The sequence below is a fragment of the Megalops cyprinoides genome, chromosome 13 (assembly GCF_013368585.1).
Source record: "Megalops cyprinoides isolate fMegCyp1 chromosome 13, fMegCyp1.pri, whole genome shotgun sequence".
In the NCBI taxonomy this organism is placed as follows: Eukaryota; Metazoa; Chordata; class Actinopteri; order Elopiformes; family Megalopidae; genus Megalops; species Megalops cyprinoides.
The window spans coordinates 18,519,882-18,539,412 of record NC_050595.1 but is presented as its reverse complement, the minus strand read 5'-3'; the positions used below and the strand labels follow the sequence as shown (position 1 = coordinate 18,539,412).

General features: G+C 39.3%; 1 protein-coding gene across 2 annotated transcripts; it reads left to right on the top strand.

The window, feature by feature from the left end:
- Nucleotides 1–2,678: 2,678 nt before the first annotated feature.
- LOC118788479 (insulin gene enhancer protein ISL-3) lies at nucleotides 2,679–10,387 on the top strand. Of its 2 annotated transcripts, none has more exons than XM_036544492.1 (6): nucleotides 2,679–2,736; nucleotides 3,253–3,442; nucleotides 4,129–4,391; nucleotides 6,378–6,661; nucleotides 7,748–7,915; nucleotides 10,271–10,387. In XM_036544492.1, the coding sequence occupies exons 1-6, from the start codon at nucleotides 2,679–2,681 to the stop codon at nucleotides 10,385–10,387; spliced, it is 1,080 nt and encodes a 359-aa protein (XP_036400385.1). The 2 variants fall into 2 exon arrangements, with proteins under 2 accessions (XP_036400385.1, XP_036400386.1); XM_036544493.1 differs by having other exon boundaries at nucleotides 6,375–6,661.
- The last annotated feature ends 9,144 nt before the right edge of the window (nucleotides 10,388–19,531 follow it).

The following is a 19,531-nucleotide window of genomic DNA, read 5'->3' as shown; positions in this document are numbered from 1 at the left end:
ACCTTAAAAGTGTACCCCGTCCCACATTTAACGCACTCCGCTGAAAGTAAAGTGCTTTCAGCTGATAGCCTACAAACTGTGGTGGTGCGGTGTATTCGATAATAACTTTTATGACCATTCCTCGTGTGTCTTCCAGCTAAGTTTGCAATTAGAACAATACACGTTTAATATATTAATCCAGATAAATAATGGTGACGGTAAGGAAAAATGGCAACTTTTGTAATGAATAGAATAATTGATTTTTATCTAAACTGCAGCAACATCCACAGGATATTTGAATCGCTGAAATTTCATATCAGTGATGTATGGAAATGTTACATTTGAATTCATGCGGTGCATACAAAATATATTTAATTGCATACACATGCACATTCCTTCCACATAGATTACTTTACAGTATATCCCAAAATACACTCCAGTTTTATTGAAACCTACGAGAACAGTTAAAATAATAATAATAAATAATAAAATATTTTGACATATTTTAAGAACATATTTAAGACATTTGTTTACAAATATGTTCAAATATATTTTAAATATATTCTTGCTCTTTTTTTTCGTATTTAATTGAACTGATAGTCTGCCTGCAATTTTCAATATAAAATATTGACTGCGTAACCGTGTCACTGAAATGAGTTGCGTTGTTCATACAAAGTGGTGATACAAGCTAATTTTAAAGTCTATCTAAACGAGAGGCTGTACACAAATAACCCCAACTGGTTTAGTGTTGATGCATTTATCTACCAAATGATTCTAAGAGTCACAGTTACTGTATTTTCAGACTCTACTAACAGTTCAGTTTTAGACGAACGGCATCCCCACTAACTCTAACTGTAACTTCACATGATTTGTGTCCCAGGTGAAGGTCACTGTTAAAGGTGAGGTTCGATGAAAGGTCATTTGAGCGGAGGCTGGCATGAAATCAGGGGCCGCGCATAAGTGCTTGAGGTACGCAGTCCGTAAAATTTGCAGCAGTATGATGCGTTGACATTAGATTATGACCAAGCAACTCAGTTAATAGCAGAATTTTAGTATATAGCATATTTATTTATAATGTTTTTAACAGATCGCACAGGCTGTAGAGGCTACCCGCATGCACCATATTCCAGGATTTAGAACCGTTTATGAGTCGCATCCTCACTTGTAGTCAATACAGATTGTCATTTTAAACAATTAATCCTTTTCATGAATATTTTTTAAAAACGAGTCGCGACGCAGCCAGACCGAATGAACACAACAAATCACTATTAATATTCATAAATCATCACGTGTTGTTCTTTCATAAAAATCATAGAATATGCATCCACATTTGAGTGGTCGAAGGTCGAAATACAGTGTTATTATGTAACCGATCTGAAAATTCAGAAAGCCATATATCATCTATTTAAGCTGACTTGATAAATTAAACAAATTCAGCTTGTATCTAATTTTTATTCGTTCAGTTTCATTATAGTTTATGAACTTTTTAGAAAAAAATTAAAACTACAAAAAAAAAACTTACACAGACTAATGTACCACAGAAATTGAACCATAAGTGTACGCATGCCAAGGGTGAAACACACAAACGCAACACTATTTTAAAGGACAGTGTAACGGACACTCAAATCTCGTGAAGCGCGCTTGTTTCTGTGTTTATTCATATATTTACATTTGCTAATTTATGAGCAATCTTTTTCATTTTTACAAATGAATAAAAATTTAAAATTTAAATAAAAGTTTTTTTCTGAAATGTGTTACTCTTCGCAAATTCAGTTAGCATTTTGTCTTATCACATAACAGAAGAGTAACAGCTTGAAGAACAATAAAAATTTAAACAATTGACATAGGCTTCTCTTTAATTTATTAAGTAGGATGTGGTTAGTGGGTTCGGTAAGATGTAGGCTAATACGGAGACCTAGCAAATTTACCGTAGTGATGTCGCAAATCGCATTCATTTCATACTATAGTGATGAAGTAATACTTTTCTCCCAGTAGAGGTCTCTCTTTTCGAATAGATAGTGAGAAAGTCGAAATTGTAGTCTGTTGTAAATTCAGATTCAATCATATTAATTAACCATTTTTCCTTATATTTTTAGACTTTGTAGAATTTTTTTTATATTTGTATACATACGACGTGCTACCCATACAAAACTGCTAATTCGCACTCTCCAAGCTGCTAAATTAAGATAGAACACTTTAAGCATAATCACAAGTGAAAATAAACTAATATAACACACACGTAAAATAGCCCAGTTTATGTGAAATCCTTTAAGACGATAATGGTAACGTTAAAGTACTAGGTAGATAAATACATAATACATTTTATACATAGGCCTATCCATGAATGAGCTGTGCACCCCCCCCCCCCCCCCCCCCAAGCTCTTGAAAACGCAGGGCTACTTGCCATCCCGAAAATGTACGTAGCCTACTGCTCCCCTCTGAAAGCAACACAGCCGTGGACCTGGAACATTTGATCCATTGTCTTCTTTTCACCAATCGCTTCGTTGGTCGCTTGTTGCCCCCTACTGACGTGTCTGAAATCAAGGTCTGCGTGTGACGTAACTGCACGCGTGGGCCACTGCAGCCTCTTCCCCCCCTACTCCACTCTCAGGATAGAAGTTATCACCCAGCGAGGGACTGGGGCGGACAGCCTCGCACTTGCCTTCTGCATCTGTCGCACTCCGCGTCATCCTTTCTGTATGGTGGATATTATTTTCAGATCTTCTTTCTTGGGTGATATGGGGGATCATTCCAAAAGTAAGTCGAATGTGTTTTTCCCTAAATCATCTGTCTTTTATCGTTTCAGCAAAACTCACAAATGTTACACGGCTTTCTACTGTCGTCATGCATATCTCTAGATGACATTGCGTATGCGAACGATAAGCATTCAGTCGCTGCATTCCGAAAAAAATAATAATTTGTCCGTGTATTTAACTGGCATTGTACGATTCGTTTTCTTTTAAATCGCATGAAATATTTCCCTGTGTGCAAACGCTACGTCTTTGATAAACAAGAGGAAATAATGTCTCGTAAAATCCCTGCCTGCAACATGGTCTTAATGGTTAACTCACACCGGCGCAGCATAGACATTGTGCAAAGATACCCTTCAACCTTTATTGTCGCCGGAGGAAGAGAGACAGGATAACATTAGAACTCTGATGCTAACCGGATACAAATACAATATATTGTGCGGGTCCTATTAACAGTGTCAGAGGTTCAAATGATTTGGAAAGTTTGTAGACAATGGTATTTAAAATTTTCTGCTTTCCACAGAGAAGTCCGGAATCGCAATGTGCGTAGGCTGTGGAAGTCAGATTCACGACCAGTACATACTAAGGGTTTCCCCTGATTTGGAGTGGCACGCCGCGTGCCTGAAGTGCGCGGAATGCAGTCAGTACCTGGACGAAACCTGCACATGCTTCGTCCGGGATGGGAAGACTTACTGCAAGCGAGATTACTCACGGTAGGAGGTTACTTGACCTTTCTTTTTTAAAAATGACCGTGCATGAACACAATCAGTTTAAAGCAAATATTACAGATAGCTAGATAGAGAGATGGAATGATAAAATTGAATGTTATACTAAGTAGATACTATACGCATCTCATCCCCGTGTCATTGCAGAAATATCAAATATCATTTAGCCAAGTTCAAATGTGCTGTTTCAAATATCAAAACAAAATTTCAGACATCACAATTAGCATCAAAAACGATTATTGTCATTCCATAACATTATAATCACAGTCACTGTGATTCTTCAGCCACAACATGCCATCCCCATAGTTTACATTATGTCGTTTTATTTCCTATAATTCAGTCGCTCGACTTCAGAGGGTAAAATGAAAGTACACGAAAGTACAGCTGCGTTTTCTGAAAATGTTTTAAATGGATTATCTCATATCCTGCTAAAATTATACAGTGTTACATTTTTAAATGTAATATTAAATTACGTTTATCTCATTTAAGACACTTTCACGTAATTTCTTGCGTTATTATTTAATTTATTTTTACTTATTATTACTTATTAAAAGAACCTTTCGTAGCTGGCATGGTTTTTTTGTAGCTGGCTATATATATATATATAAAATCCTTATGTTATCGAAATGTCGAAATCCGTTTTTAAATCATGCGCATCCATTTGTTCTCTCCAGGCTGTTCGGGATAAAATGTTCCAAATGTAACCTCGGGTTCAGCAGCAGCGATCTCGTCATGAGAGCTCGAGACAACGTCTATCACATCGAGTGTTTCAGGTGCTCGGTGTGCAGCCGGCAGCTCCTTCCGGGGGACGAGTTCTCACTGCGGGACGAGGAGCTGCTGTGTCGGGCTGATCACAGCTTACTGATGGAGCGGAGCTCCGACGGTAGTCCCATCAGCCCCGGGCATATTCACTCCAACCGTTCACTCCACCTGGCAGGTCAGTCCAGCCCCAGTTTTACTCAATATTTCTTATTATTGATATTATTCTTATTCCATGAAATCAAATGAAATCATTATTATTATTCGCAGTAGTAATAACAAGAAATGCTAGCATTGTTTCGATACTTGAAGAACATTATGACACTAGTTTCATTTTTCGCATCTTTAATAATTTCAATTAGGCTATGTGATGTTCATAAAATGCATTTTTAATTTCATGATTATGACTGTGCTAATGTCCTACAGAAAATTTTCAATATAAGACAAGATTTGTAGCCTAGGTGTTATGACAATATGCGTCTTCAGAGGCTGGTTATTATCCTTCTAAATATATTTAGTAGTAGGCTAATTAAGGCTCCGTGAACATTGTGTTAACACTTTTATTTAGGCTATCAAACCAGTGCCGATATACAAGCAGCCAGTACACGAAGTCATTATTGTAAAGTAATTTCGATAGTTTGACATTTTAAACAGTAATAATATTTGATTGCTGTATTTTATTGTTTAAAAACGATCATTTTAATTTTGGATATATATCTTTTCGTACAAACTAAATGTTCAACACAACCAAGATGAGCTTAATTTTCATCAGGTGAGGTACCATCTAAGTGAAACCACAGCGCTGTAAAAGCAATGAGAAAGGTCCCTCTCTCTTAAGGCTGTTACTGAATGTTGAGCTCAGATCTGGTCTATTGAATTTCATCAAATATTAGCTGTTTGCATATTTGCGTGTCATTATAAACCATTATGTTAATATCTTTAAGGGTCGTTTTAATACGTATGAGAACAGACTGTGCCTTAAAAATTGTACGTTTCTCCCTGTTTCTCCAGTAATCGAGCCAGCTATATTAGATAAGATTAGAATTTAAGGTTGGGGTGCATAGCTCTTTTTGCTTATCATCTCTGGTCTGTATGGTTGCAAAAATGACTGTATGTGTTCAACGTGGAACGTCATTCTCTTTTACCCAACCAGGGTGTAGCTCGTGGTGAAAGACGTGACAGCCAAGGCTGCGTGTGTGCATTTGAGGCAGCACTGACGCTTGCTCGTTGGATTTATGTTTCCGATATTCGATTGCTATATTAAAATATGGATATTTTGTAATAGATAGCTTTTAGGTTTGAGGAACGATTTCGGATGCAGGGCTTTTTAACATGTTGTATTATACGTATACAGTTGGAACAAAAGATAACTAATTGTTGTTTACATCATTCGTCTATGTGTGAGAAATCGAAGTGGAAAACTTAATACCTGTGTTTAGGAGTTCGGCTGACAACCGACAAATGTGTTTGGATATTTATGGCTTGATTACAACAGCAAACTACACCAAGTTAGCCAGCTTGAAGAAAAGTAATGGACGTAGCCTATAAATTATGGCCACTTCAGTTTTTGTAACTTTATGCCCACACAGCAGAATGGGAAATATATGAAAGTGGCAATAATTGCTATATTTGATGATGTATGTTGTACACTTTGTGAATTATATTTCTTGTACTTGGAAGAACCTGAACACATTATTAGAACTTGAACATAAATGTCTTTATTAAAAAAAAAAATCCGCGTTTGGTGCATAAAAAGGCTGTTTGGAGCTTCATGTACATCAATCATAATCTGTGTTTATCTCTTTAAGTTCAATATTCTTTTCTGTTATCACTTTATAAGAAACATTTTGATTAGCATCGACCATCTCAGTGTCACACGCAAACCAGTATTTTTATTACGATTTGCATGGTTAGTCTGATAATTGTTATTATTGGTAAATCTGGAAATATTCAGAATAATCGGGCAAACACGTGTGTTTGCATTTGGTAGCATGTTGTTGAAATGTTGCCTACGTTTAATTAAAAATAAGTAAATAAGTAAACTGAAATATTTAAAACTTATATAATCTCTTTCCGAGGGTACAGACTGAATTCTGCAGTTAACCTAAAACATACAAAATCTGTTTTGGAGGTTAATTGTCTTCATGTTGTTCCTTACCAGCAGACCCAGTGACGGTACGGCAGACAACGCACCGCAATCATGTACACAAGCAGTCCGAGAAAACCACTCGGGTGCGGACTGTGCTGAACGAGAAACAGCTCCACACGCTACGGACCTGTTACAACGCGAACCCGAGACCGGACGCCCTAATGAAGGAACAGTTGGTGGAAATGACCGGTCTCAGCCCGAGGGTCATACGAGTTTGGTTCCAGAACAAACGCTGTAAAGACAAGAAAAGATCTATTCTAATGAAGCAGCTCCAGCAACAGCAACACAGCGACAAAACCGTAAGCATTTTCTGCGTTTTTTGTCCGTAAACTAGGGCATACACGTGCATTGCGAAATCACTTCGATGGAATTGATCCTGTTGTTCGCAATGTCAGATTTGTATCCATGTAATACATTTAAATAATAAACCTGTCCTTAAAGAGAGCATAAATGACCCTAATATGTACGCTGAATGAAAGAACTGTAGGCCTAGATCAACATTTTATTATTGATCAAAATTGGTTACTTGAAAGATGCGGAAAAAATATGCCAGAATGTCAATTTCTTGTCCCTTTTAAAGGGAAATTAAACCCAGCCTGACATTCAAGAATTGATTCACACAATATTTAACATTTGTTTCAGTCACACTGCAAGTTACGCGTGTCTTCTGACATCAAATGCTGGTTAACACGAGCTAATCTGTCTGCAAACACGTTTATAATTACGTGTGGCGTTTGTCTTGCTTGGATGTTTTTTTTTCTAATGGATTAGAAGTAATTTCAAAAGTAACAATAACCCAAGGCAAATTTTCATATTAATAATATGTGTGTGTGATGACACTGTACTAGTGAAATTCATGAATCCTGAATACACATTCAGAGTGTAGGCTACTCGTGTTCGTTTTGGCTTGCTTGAATGCTTCTGTTGTTGTTTCACTCAAAGTAATATAAACGTTACAATACTGCTCTGTGATAGAATTTAATAATTCTACTAATAATACAATTTTATATTCAGTGCATGAACATATTGGTCACTCTTGCCTTTGTGCGTATGACATGATAGCGTATCAAGTGTTACTGCAGGTAGAAAAAGCTGTTTCATTTTTTTTATCCACAACAGGGAAAGCGATAGCATCACAGCTTGTGTGTATGTGTTTTTGCATATTATTTTTTGCTTGTTTTTCGCGTTTTTTTCAAGATCTAAACCAATTGAACAACACTGATCACCGCATTCACATTTCAAAACAGGCCGCATTGCTTAAAATTAAATTACTTGTTCCACTCTAACTGAGCTGTGTCTTAAAGTGTGTTTAGTTAAAATTTTGTCTCCATTTTGTGTCAGTGTTGCTTAGTTCAATACATTTTTGTCATTTCATCTGTCACTAGAACCTCCAGGGACTCACGGGTACGCCTCTTGTGGCAGGCAGTCCAATCAGACACGACAACACGGTGCAAGGTAACCCCGTGGAGGTGCACACCTACCAGCCCCCCTGGAAAGCCTTAAGCGAGTTCGCGCTGCAGAGCGACCTGGATCAGCCCGCATTTCAACAGCTGGTAAGAGTGAAAAACGGACGGAGCAAGCGCGCACAGGCAGCTGTGCGGCGTAGCTGCTGGGATACTGGGCTCGTGACCAACACGTTACAGGTCCAAATTCGACGGGCGACGTGCCCTTCAGCAATGCACTTAATACTTATTCATATGGTTTTAAATAGAATGTTATATAGGCTGTTCTTGTGAAGGGGCGTATGGGGCGGAAAATGTAAAATGTAAACACACTCCCGCGCACGCCGAAAGCAAAAAATAGCACTATCCTTTCCTTGGCTGGGAATCTGAGCGCATGATGTTTAGGCTGCAGCTGATATATCCTGACCTAATTTTAAGTCGTCTTTATGTATGTTATAAGTTTCTTTTGCTAATATGTGGTTCACATTTATCTGGCATCTCTTCCACATGTATGGATGGAAGTAATGCCACCTAGTCCCCGTTTTTGTACCTCTCCGCCGTAAAGCCAATATTTTTCACATACCTCTTTTGCCTTCTCAGGAGAACTGTGGCAAAGTCACGGCAGGTGACTCATCCTCCCTGCACCATAAAATTGATTCTGCACAGAACACACCTGTCCGGCACTCCAGTGCATTCCCTGCTTAATTTGCACACTACTGCGTCACTGCGGCCAGATGAAAGTCTCGCACAGTTTTGCGTCGGTAGTTGTAACATACTGTAACATTACTGTATGGCGTTTGTCTTTTAGAGAGCAAAACCAACACAGCCAGCTTGCCCTTTACGGTATGTAAGAGAGCCACAACGAAGATGCGCCAATCGTTGACTTTATTGTTTCGCTGTGAGTTTCGTGAGTTTCGCGAAACTTTGAAGGCGTGCCCAAGTCCAGCGTGATGATTAATTTAAGGGAATGAGTCTTGTGTAATACTACTACTGATGATGATGATGATGATGATACAGTAGTAATAATAATAATAATAATAACAACACATTTTAATAGCGCCTTTCTGATACCCAAGGACGCAACATAAATCACGACATCAAAAAGATGCAAGTTAAGAAGTAAGACAGAAAATCTAATAATAGTAATAAAATATTGAAAGCAAAAGCAATGGGAACAAGGTTCACTCTGCAACGGTAATTGTAAAATTACAAGCAGAGCATTGGAAATAAAGTGCACACAGCAGTGGTAATAGTAAAACATAACAAATAAAACAACGGTAGCAATGAATAAAATAAAATAAAAAATGGCAACAAAGTAATAGAATGCATTCCATAATGAAGAGAAACTTCAAGGAAGCAGGGACTCATGGGCTGAAATAAGTGAGTTTTTAGTTCTGATTTAACAGTGGTAACGTTGTTGATATCAGCTTCAATGTTTACGTGCTGCAACGCTGAGAAATTTCTCACCCATGGAAGAAAGCTTTAAGGTGGGGATAGAAAGAGGGCCAGTGGTAGATGATCTGAGAGCTTCAGATGGTGTGTATAGCTACAACACATCAGTGAAGTAGTCAGGGGTAAGGCCATTTAGAGCTTTAAAAGCAGCTAAAAGAGCCTTGTACTATGTGAGGTACTAAAGGTGATGTGTTCAGATTTTTCGGTGTGAGTACCCTTGTACCCCTTCGGTTTCAGTACCCTTGTAGGTTATTGAGGGTTTTGGAGGGGAGACCATTTAGGAGGGGGTCACAGTATTCAAATCGCATGGAATTGAAAGCGTGCACAAGCTTCTCAGCCTGACCAAGTGAGCATTTAGGCTTGAATCGTACAATGTATTGCAGGTAGAAAAAGGCAGTTGAAGACATTTTGTTGTGTGTTTCCAAAGACAATATGGGGTTAAATATAACACCCGGGTTACTCACATTGGCAGCGACCTGTATAGTGAAACCTTCCATGTGAAGGCTGAAGTGGAATTTTAGAGGGCAGAGGTTTGAGTGCCATAAGCGTGATTGCTGTCTTGTCGCTATTCAACTGTAAAATTTGAGCTTTCTCATTTTTTAATGTCATGAAAGCAGGCTAACAGTTAGGGGGGAGGAAGAGCTGACGTGGAGTTAGTGTGTGTCGTCAGTGAAAAACAATGAAAACAAAGGCTGTGTTGAGGAATTAATACCATAAGGGGAAGTATGCAGATAATGAAGAGGAGGGGACCCATAACAGAACCTTGGGGGATGCCCTGAGTAACAGGGGTGATATCAGATTTGTGGCCACCCATTAAGACAAAGTACCATCTATTGGAGAGGTATGATCTGCACTAAGCCAGAGTTGTGCTAGAGATAACAATGGCGGGTCTCAAGACGTGACAGGAGAATGCTATGACTGACAGATTCAAAGGCTGCACTTAAGCTGAGCATCAGTTTTGCTTACTGTCCTATTCAGGATTTCATGCTGACACCTTTCTCTTCCACCTTACAGGTGTCTTTCTCTGAATCTGGCTCTCTGGGAAACTCCTCTGGAAGCGATGTCACCTCCCTGTCATCGCAGTTACCTGACACGCCGAACAGCATGGTGCCGAGTCCTGCCGAGACGTGAGACCTGCCGATGGCACCGGAACCCCCCTGGCCAAGCATGCTCCCCAAATCCTGCATGAGAACCAACCAGTTCATCACAGCGCCCTAAACAAAAAGAAGACTTTGAAAGAGGATTTGGCATGGAAGACACAAAAGTTTGCAAACAGTCCCACAGTCCACAGAAATAAAGATGCTCCCTCAAGCCTCCACCATACACATAAGCATCGTGAGGATTTGGTTGGCCCAAGGATGCATTGATTTCAGCACTGGAGTCCAACAGAGGCTGAGACTTCTTTATGGATATACAAATAATCAATTTTCCTGAAACTTATTTGGAAACTCTTATGTGTTGAACTTCATGAACATTTTTCATTCATGATGATCATTGTGTCTTGTTTCTTCAACATGTGATATATTTTTTTTATACATATTTCGTTACTAAGTCCAGAGACCCTCGTGTTTGTGTTAATGAGCATGATTTCCGCGGATGATTCGAAACAGATTCTTGTAAAATATTTTATCTTAATGGACGGAGGACAGATTGTTTGAGCCTCTCGGACAAAAGTAAGTTATTGCTATTTATTGTCAGAACAACAGTTCATACAGGGATTAAATATTGATGGTAATAAAACATGTTAAATGCTCTTTTATGTCTGAGGAACTTTGTATGCAAAAGCTATGGTGAAGTTCAAAAAATCATACATAAAATTTATTTCCACTGTTCTAATTTCACAAGAAAATGCTACCAAACTTCCAAAAATCTAAAAATCGTAATTTATCTTAATTTTTTCTTCATTAATTAGGCGTGTTTTTGGGGTGTAAGGGTAGTGATCGCTGTCGATCTGTCGCTCGTTGGAAGTCAAATTTCGAAATTAATTCCTATTTCCGAAATGCACCAAAAACAAAGAAACTAACACCTCCGTAATCCTCCGTCGGTGACGCGTTCATTCTTATCTCAGTAAGCCAATTAGGTTGATATGTCTATTAGTTAATTTCCACATTGCAAATGATAAAATGTCAGTAACGCATGTGTTGAAATACATCACAATCCGCGCTTTCTAATTGTCTTGCACTCAAAAATTGTAAACAGCCCCGCCTCTTCCAAAGGCATAATCTATGAAACAGCTGTTCGAATATATGCAGCTAAATTTCAAGTATGATACTGTACATGGAGGGAATTGTGAACAGAAGTAATCGAACGGTTAAGATGACTATAAGGAAATATTTGAGGCCTATAATACATAAACTTTAATGGTACTGAAAATAACAGCAACAAAACAATAATAATAATGATGATAATAATAATGATGACATTGACGATAACAGTAAGAAATCGTTTATTATTATTATTATTATTATTATTATTATTATTATTACATATTGTTTAAAATAATGCCATCAATAGACAACTGACTGCAGCAACAGGTTGTAGGTTAGCCCATAAACCTTGCTATTTAAAATATTGTTCAATGACGTCGAAAACTCGCAACTTCATAATTAGTCAATTGACTAAAATAATTTTTTGTAAAGTTTGCACGGACATTGCACTTTACATTACACTTTAACTAATATTGCAAATATGTTTTGTCTGTAAAGGATAAATGGGACTTCCTATTCATCTGAACTATTTCAACAAACTGAACACGGTCCAAATTTTTGGTCGTTTATATTATACAACTCACTTTCGACACTTTCATACCTAATCCTTTGCATTCTGTTGTCACTGGTTTTAAGAACCGGGGATCTGGAGTGGGAGTGACGTGGTCATCTGACCTGGCGACTGCTTATTTGTGATGTGATCAGTCCAGTTCCACTTGTTCAGTCACAAGTCTAGACAGCGGACAAGGATCGGCGGCTTCTTATCTGTGCTTGGCATCACCTGCAAACGATACATTGTAGGAAACCACAACAAACGCCGTTTTTTCTTTCACCCGAGGGCTACGCTGAAGGCAAAACTGATTCACAAATCCACCCTTGCGTGTCCTCGGTTTATTTTCGCTCATGAAACGGGACAGGGATCGCCGCTGGTCACAAAGTGCCCAGATCGGCCACACCAACATTTAAGACATCGACCATTATTTTCTTTGGATGGGCTTTTATATCACCGGAAGTAACTTACATAGGCCCACAGTGCCGAGCACTGAAAACCAGGGACAGTCCACAAAAACTTCATTTTGCTTGTCCTCAAATTGCAAAAGCAAACGATGGAAAGGTTGGAATGCCGAAAAACACTGCCCTGCTAAAAACATCAGCACTAAAACTACCTAGAGGGAAGTTACCTCCGCGTGTTCATACATACCATACCGATTCCTTTCCGTAGGCGTTTGATTCATTTTGTGAACTCACTTAAGACGCAAGAATTAAGTGGTATGAATAAGTAGAAAAAAATACAATTCGCTATTTCAGTCATTCTCTACATGCCTCTCTCTCTCTGCCTTACCCTGAGGGTCTGTGCGATGTTGTCTTGTCCAACTCTGTTATCTAACAGTTGTTTCCGGTTTAGATAATCTTGGTAAAAGATTCACGATTGGCGCTTGATTGAGGTATTTCAGGAGTCGTAAAAAGAAACAATGCAGATAGTTTAACATAAGAAATGATTGCAATTTTAAGACTAACGGCAGCGTAATTAGTCAAATTGGATCCCCATTCATCGAGAATCTGTGTATCAAGAAAAAGAAAATTAAATGAAAATGCGCATTAAACTGAATTGGGAAAGTCTGATAACGCAGTTGACTGGTTTCAATTCGCATTTACAAGTCGTACAGTTATGAATTTGTTCCATTTAATTCCCAAATAGGCAGTCTCAGTGCTATCTGCTATCGATGGTCACTGTAACTTGTTGCCAAATCAAGAGTGTGGTTCAGTTATAAATTATTTGACGTGATTTGAGGGGTCATTTCAATCAAATAACAGCAAAATGAAGTTATTGGTTAAATTAATTTATTTATGATAATTGCTTAAATTTCTTGTTGCTTGTATTTTAGCTTCTAGTCCAGCCCGACTAAAATACACGTACGATAGTCAGTCCCGAATGCCTCGCGATTTTGTAGCCAGGGAGTTCTCATTACCAATTCTTTATGAAACCCTCAATTCTCTGAATCGTCTCATTTTCTGGCATATTCGCGTCCGGTGACGATTTTATATCTCAAAAGTTAGGCTACTTGGAAAAAAAACATATACGTATTAGATAATGCAGACCTATAGTTGCGTTAACCAGTAGGCTAGAAATGTTACTGGAAACCTGTCATTACAGGTACAATCATTGAAAACAATATTCTGTATTTTCCCTTTTTTCCGTACGCTTGGGACCCAAAGAATTACAGGTATATACAGGCATAAAGTTGAACTGAAATATATTGCTGATTTGTCTGACACAAGTGACTTTAAGCACATTTAGCAAGTGTTTACATACATCATAAAGTCTAATACATGGTCATGAAAGCTATGGTGCAAAAATGGAATATAGTAATGTTTGCATAAACTCATTACTAAACGAATTTGGCTAAAGCCAAAGTGACAGCCGTTACAACACTTTCAACACTTGTTGTCTTACATTCTCAACGCCTATAATGAAATATATAAACGAATGAAATTTCTTCCCAGAAAATTTCTTTCTAGAGAAATGCTTTTCTTGGCATCTCTTTTTCAGATGACCACTCTAAGAGTGTAAGGCAAAAAACTTTATATTGTATTGTATCTCACTTGTAAGTCGCTTTGGACAAAAGCGTCTACCAAATGAATAAATAATGTAATGTAAATGTACCGCCAGTTCTGGTACAAAAATATAGAATAGCCAAAAAGTATTCTACTCGTAATCTGATTCTGGTCCCACGTTTCTCTAGCGAATTAAAAATACTATCTACTGTACACGTTGCTTTGGAAATTATAATGGAAATGACCGATCACTTGCATCTTTTTGTTACGCGTAAATATGTTTCTGTTTTCTGCCATTAATAAATAATCTTCTGTTGCTAAAACACGCCTTGGTTTGCATGAAACAGCTCTCAGAATAACCTTATCTACTGAGCTCAACAGACGAATTCATGTTCGCTGGACAAGCGCAACCAAGGCTATGAAAATGACTACTCTCTTCTAAAGAATTGAGTCATCTTGAAAAAAAACGCATTTTACCATTAAAAGTATTAAACACTCCCACCGAAATGACACGATGTCTAGATGCATAAAATATGTTGCGTTCGATGGCGCCCGCAACTCTTTTTCAGACAATCACGTCTTACATGTGAACCAGAGCGCGAAAAGACACAAACGCTCTATGGATTTAAAATAAAACAAAAAAGGTATTTACACGTATTCTTCCAGAAACTTGGCATTGTGCTTTAAATTTCAAACGAGGACCACAAAAGACTACCAACAATTATATAAAAATTACTCATGTAACGCAATGTACTGTAGCCTATGTCAAAGACACCAGTGATGTATATGGATATATTGTGGCAAATCAGAAACGGATAACCTACTAAGCAAGCGTTCGCTATTTTGCTTCTTAATCCAGAAAGCCCTGACTCAGCCCGTAGAAAAAGACTCATCAACCAATGTCAAATGCACACGAAAGTATAAACAAACTGCCCGCCACCCTGAAACAATAAATGGGCTAATATTTTACAAGGTTTGACCACAATCAGATGATGTCAGACATATCTATCTTGTATCTTTCATTGAAATCGAATTGAGTGTATCGAATCATTAAGCGGAACATAAACAAACAGCGCAGATCTCACTCTTTGGGGCGTCGCACCGCAAGCTGAGAGGCGCGGAGCTGAATGAAAATAGATGGTTTAATGTACACCAGGCAGACACGACGGGATTTCTGTATTACAATAACAAACGGTAAAACATAATATGGAATGCGTACCTTGTGCTCCACCCTTGAACACGTACTAATTCAATTGACAAAATATTTTAAGGTGGAAAACAAATGTCGGTGACAAAACTTAACCGTATGTGCCCATAGGAAATAACACTTACCATAAATAATGTAAAAATTTCAAAATATTAATGAAAAACAAAATATAGACGCTTGGACATAGCTGGACATACGCAGTTAACGTTTAAGTACCTCAACAGATTGCAAGAGCAAGAGGTGTAGAGAGACAAGAAAGCTCCCCACAGATATGACAGACAAACCATGCTGAGCGCATTAAGCAGAGCTGAACATCCTAGAAGACTGAAAATATTTTTGAAAAGTAGAGCAACGTTTTCTATGAATTTCATTTCCCTCGACTTATACGTCTCTGTATAGGTATAGGAATGGCCGGTGACTCTCGCGTCCATTTCAGTTCTAAAGATCAGATGCCACGCGATAGTACAGAAACCACACTGCTGGGATTAACTGCAGACTCAGCATTTCTGTGCAGTATAAATGAATGCTTTAAACATTTTAAAATCTCTACATAAAAATGTCTCTCTCTCTAGAGAGTTAGATTAAAATAACCCAGAACAATGAGTGCTGTTCAATGAAATTGGGTCGGTCCTTTTTTCCAACATGGTTGCAACAATTTTTCCCACACCTTCATCTGAAAAGTAGTAGGACAGCCATTAAGGCCCACAGTGTTTTGGTGGAGTCACCCAGGTGAAGAATGAGGGAAACCTGCTCATTTTCCCATAATGCCCTGAGGCGATCTGCCATTTGTTACCCATGTTGACAATGCAGAAATGTCTACACTTCAAAAGACACGTAAGACATGAACGTTGATCCACAATGCATACTTTGCAAACCAACACAGAATCGGGATACTACATCACTCCATTGCTGTTTACCAGAGATTCTTAGATGAGATACAGTCGTTGCCATCTCTTTAAAAATCTTATTACAAGTAATGCATTCATTGATAAATACATACATTCATTTGCATACAGTAATACCAGAAAAAATGAGGACAGTGCTGCTCTGTACCTGAGCACCATCTTAATATAAATGTCCACCTGTATTTTTTTCCAGTGCTGGTGGCGTTAAGAATATTCTCTTCATTTTGTAGTGGTAAAAGAGAATACCAAACCAACTACAATATGGTAGAAGTAAATGTTTCCCACCCTCCCCCAAAAAGCAATTCAGAAAAGTTTTTATTTTTCTATTTTGTTTAAATAAAACAAGAAACTGTCATGAGGTCTAAACATCTTAATTTTCATAATTTTCATAAGCTATTGACCACATCCAGAGACCACTAGAAAACAGAATTTTTTCTTTCTGTGTGGCTCTCGCTGGTTGTAGATCAGGCCAGCAAAGGCTCTCACTGGCTTACTCAGCAGAAAAGGAGAAATGTTTGTGGAGATAAAGAAGGAGAGGGAGGTGAGCCTCTTGACAGTTTGAAATACACGGCATCATGCACAGAAACATCTTAATAATCTACAGCAAACACAAGCCAAACCACCTTCAGCTAGCGAAAAGAAACACACATGATCTCACATCAAGCACTGTCAGTTCCTCAGAACCCTCCAATTCTTGTGGAAAGAACAGACTCCCAGAGCTGGTACACCTCACCCTCAGGAAAAGTCTCCACAAGGTAACAGAGATAATGAGGGTAATGAAATCGATAATGAAATTAAATTAAATAATAAATATTGAAAACTGCTGTGCCATGTACACATTCATCATTTATCCTCCCAATTCATTATATAATCTGTGGTAAATACTACCATTTTTTATGAAATGTTACCAACATTTTATCCAACTGTTATCTGATTTATATAGCAAAAATTAATTGCCTGTTAGAGACGACTCATAAATGCACATGTCAGCGGCCTCTGTTTTCCGCTTTTACCTCTGAAGAGTGACTGTTGAGGAGACGGATCGATTGGTGAATAGTTCATCTTATATGTTTAGATTGTTTGAACAAAATGACAACTATCTCTGCCTTTGCTAATATTAAGATATATGATCTGCAAAGCAGGGCAGCAGGTGTGATGATGAGGGAGACTAGAGATTCACCTTGTGGCAGGCAAATACAGTGTAAAATGTGTCTGCCATCTCTAATGGCTACACTTTGAAGCAGAAGAGGAAAGTTGACACCAACAGTTTACACCAATGGGAAACAAGCAGGAGTTGAAACAAAAAAGGATAAAAATACACAGAATGACACTGATCTCAAACTACCTATAATCATATCCCAGGGCATTAGCGGTTTGACACTCCCACATCATGAGGCAAGCAATGCCCAAATGTTCTTCAAAACAAGCAATACAAGGTGATGAAATTCTGTGTTTTGCTTAAATTCTGACAACTGGTAAAGGTGAAGCACAAATACATTTTGCGCTGGATCAGGGGGAGGAGAGGCAGCAGGGAGCAAGGTGAAGTGAGGCCAAGCATGTGGACCTGTATGAAAACATTCTGTAAAGGTGTTCTATATCAGTCTGAAGGTGGGCTACACCTGGATGGAGGACCATACCTGTAGAAAGCTGGACTGTCCCTGTGTGAAGGTATACTTTACTTGAACAAAACTGGAATACACTATGCCTGCATGAAGCTGGACCGTACCTATACACAGGTGAACTATATCTGTCCCACAGCATGCAGAGCTCACCTAAACCTGCAGGGCGGCGCTGCTCTGGAGTCGGTGTGGCAGGCTTAGAGGACTGTGGGAAGGAAAAGCAGCTATGGGCGGGTGAGACTGCAGAGAGGCAGCCGCCACAGTTTCTGTGGTGCGCTGGGCTGGTGGCCAAGCTGCGCGATCACCTGGAACACACACGGAGCGCGCTTGCTGAGTCCTGCTGCCCGCCATGACAGAGTGCAGTAAATCACGCTGCTCCGCCCCGCCCCTCCCCGTGTAAATCTACCTCAAAAACAACACACAAACAGCCCATTATGGGGAGACAGAGGGGTCAAACCCACCCACTCAGCAATTACATGCTGTAAAACATAGCGAGGGCTTAACAAAGCTTTTTTGTTGCTTCTTTATTATTTTTTTTACCTGACCCCCACCCAAACAGCACACACACACACACACACACACACATACACATCAAATTTAACTGTCATCAGCTCAAAAACTGAATAGACATGAAACACAGAAAAAAAGGCACATGCAAGAGCAGTCATACTGCTGTCCATCTGTCTGAAAGTGAAACTGCGCAGCACTGACAAAGAAGCACCAGAGATTTACAGCACCCCCAAGTAAAGCCATGCTCTGTGATGCCACGACTGCCATGGAAAAATTCAGATTTAGCATCCATTCCTAACCTGCACGTGAGGTTCAGAGTCAGAGAGCAGGCTTACTGTGACCTCTGAACGCCCCCCCCCAACACACACACACACACACACACACACACCCACCCACACACGTGTGCACGAGCACACACACGCCATCTACGCCACTCCCCACCCCACCCCACCCCCCACCCACCCTGCTCAGCAATCTGGCCTCCCCTGGCACCACGTCTCCGTCACTTTAAGAAATGAAGCAATCCCATTAGCGGAATCCCCAGTGGCCACCCCTTGCTCTCACCATCACCCCCGACTTCCAGTCACACCATTATATCAGCTCGCCAGCATCAAAATCCAATCACCCCCAGCCTAGTTTGATTAGAGGGGACCAATCAGAGAAAAACAGGGGAGGCCAGCCCTGCTGTTGGCTGTCCCCGGTGGCCGGGAATGCCGTGGTCGTCTTTGGAGAGCAACCAGGGAGAACCTGGAGGTCATGACGGCAAAGCGTCCGTGGGAAAACCGCAGCTCTGCAGGTTCTGAGCTCAGCCCCAAATTGGAACCAGAAGGGCACAGTGAGGCTCCTCAACCACAGCGACATAAATTACCCCGATTTACAAGATTTTTACAACACTTAACAATACTCTTCCAGTGCATTCTCTCTTTAATAATGCACTTTAGGCTTTTAAGAGCATGATAAACAAACCAATAATTCACTTTTCTTTAAAAATCATTTCAAGGTGAGGCCCCTGGAAGACTTTGTTCTACAGCAGCGTTCAAAGGGCTCTCTGGTGATGTCGTATCAAACAAGGGTCAGTTTTAAGATGTTTTGGTGAATAGTTAACACAGACCACCGTTCTGTCTTCTTCCTCCTTTGGAAGTAAGAGCCTACAGCAATAGCCAATTCAGCAGGAATGACATGCATTTTTCTAGAGCCTTCTCATATAGCAAGATGAAATTTAAGTTTGTCCAGGGACTCCTGACGAAACACTAAAGTTATCTGGTTCACAA

What these genes read in the sequence shown, in the direction of transcription:
- LOC118788479 (XM_036544493.1), top strand. Translation starts at nt 2,679, where the DNA reads ATGGTGGATATTATTTTCAGATCTTCTTTCTTGGGTGATATGGGGGAT. An exon ending in TGCAAGCGAGATTACTCACG is followed by an intron (nt 3,443 to 4,128) that starts GTAGGAGGTTAC and finishes TGTTCTCTCCAG; the next exon opens with GCTGTTCGGGATAAAATGTT. An exon ending in CCGTTCACTCCACCTGGCAG is followed by an intron (nt 4,392 to 6,374) that starts GTCAGTCCAGCC and finishes GTTCCTTACCAG; the next exon opens with CAGACCCAGTGACGGTACGG.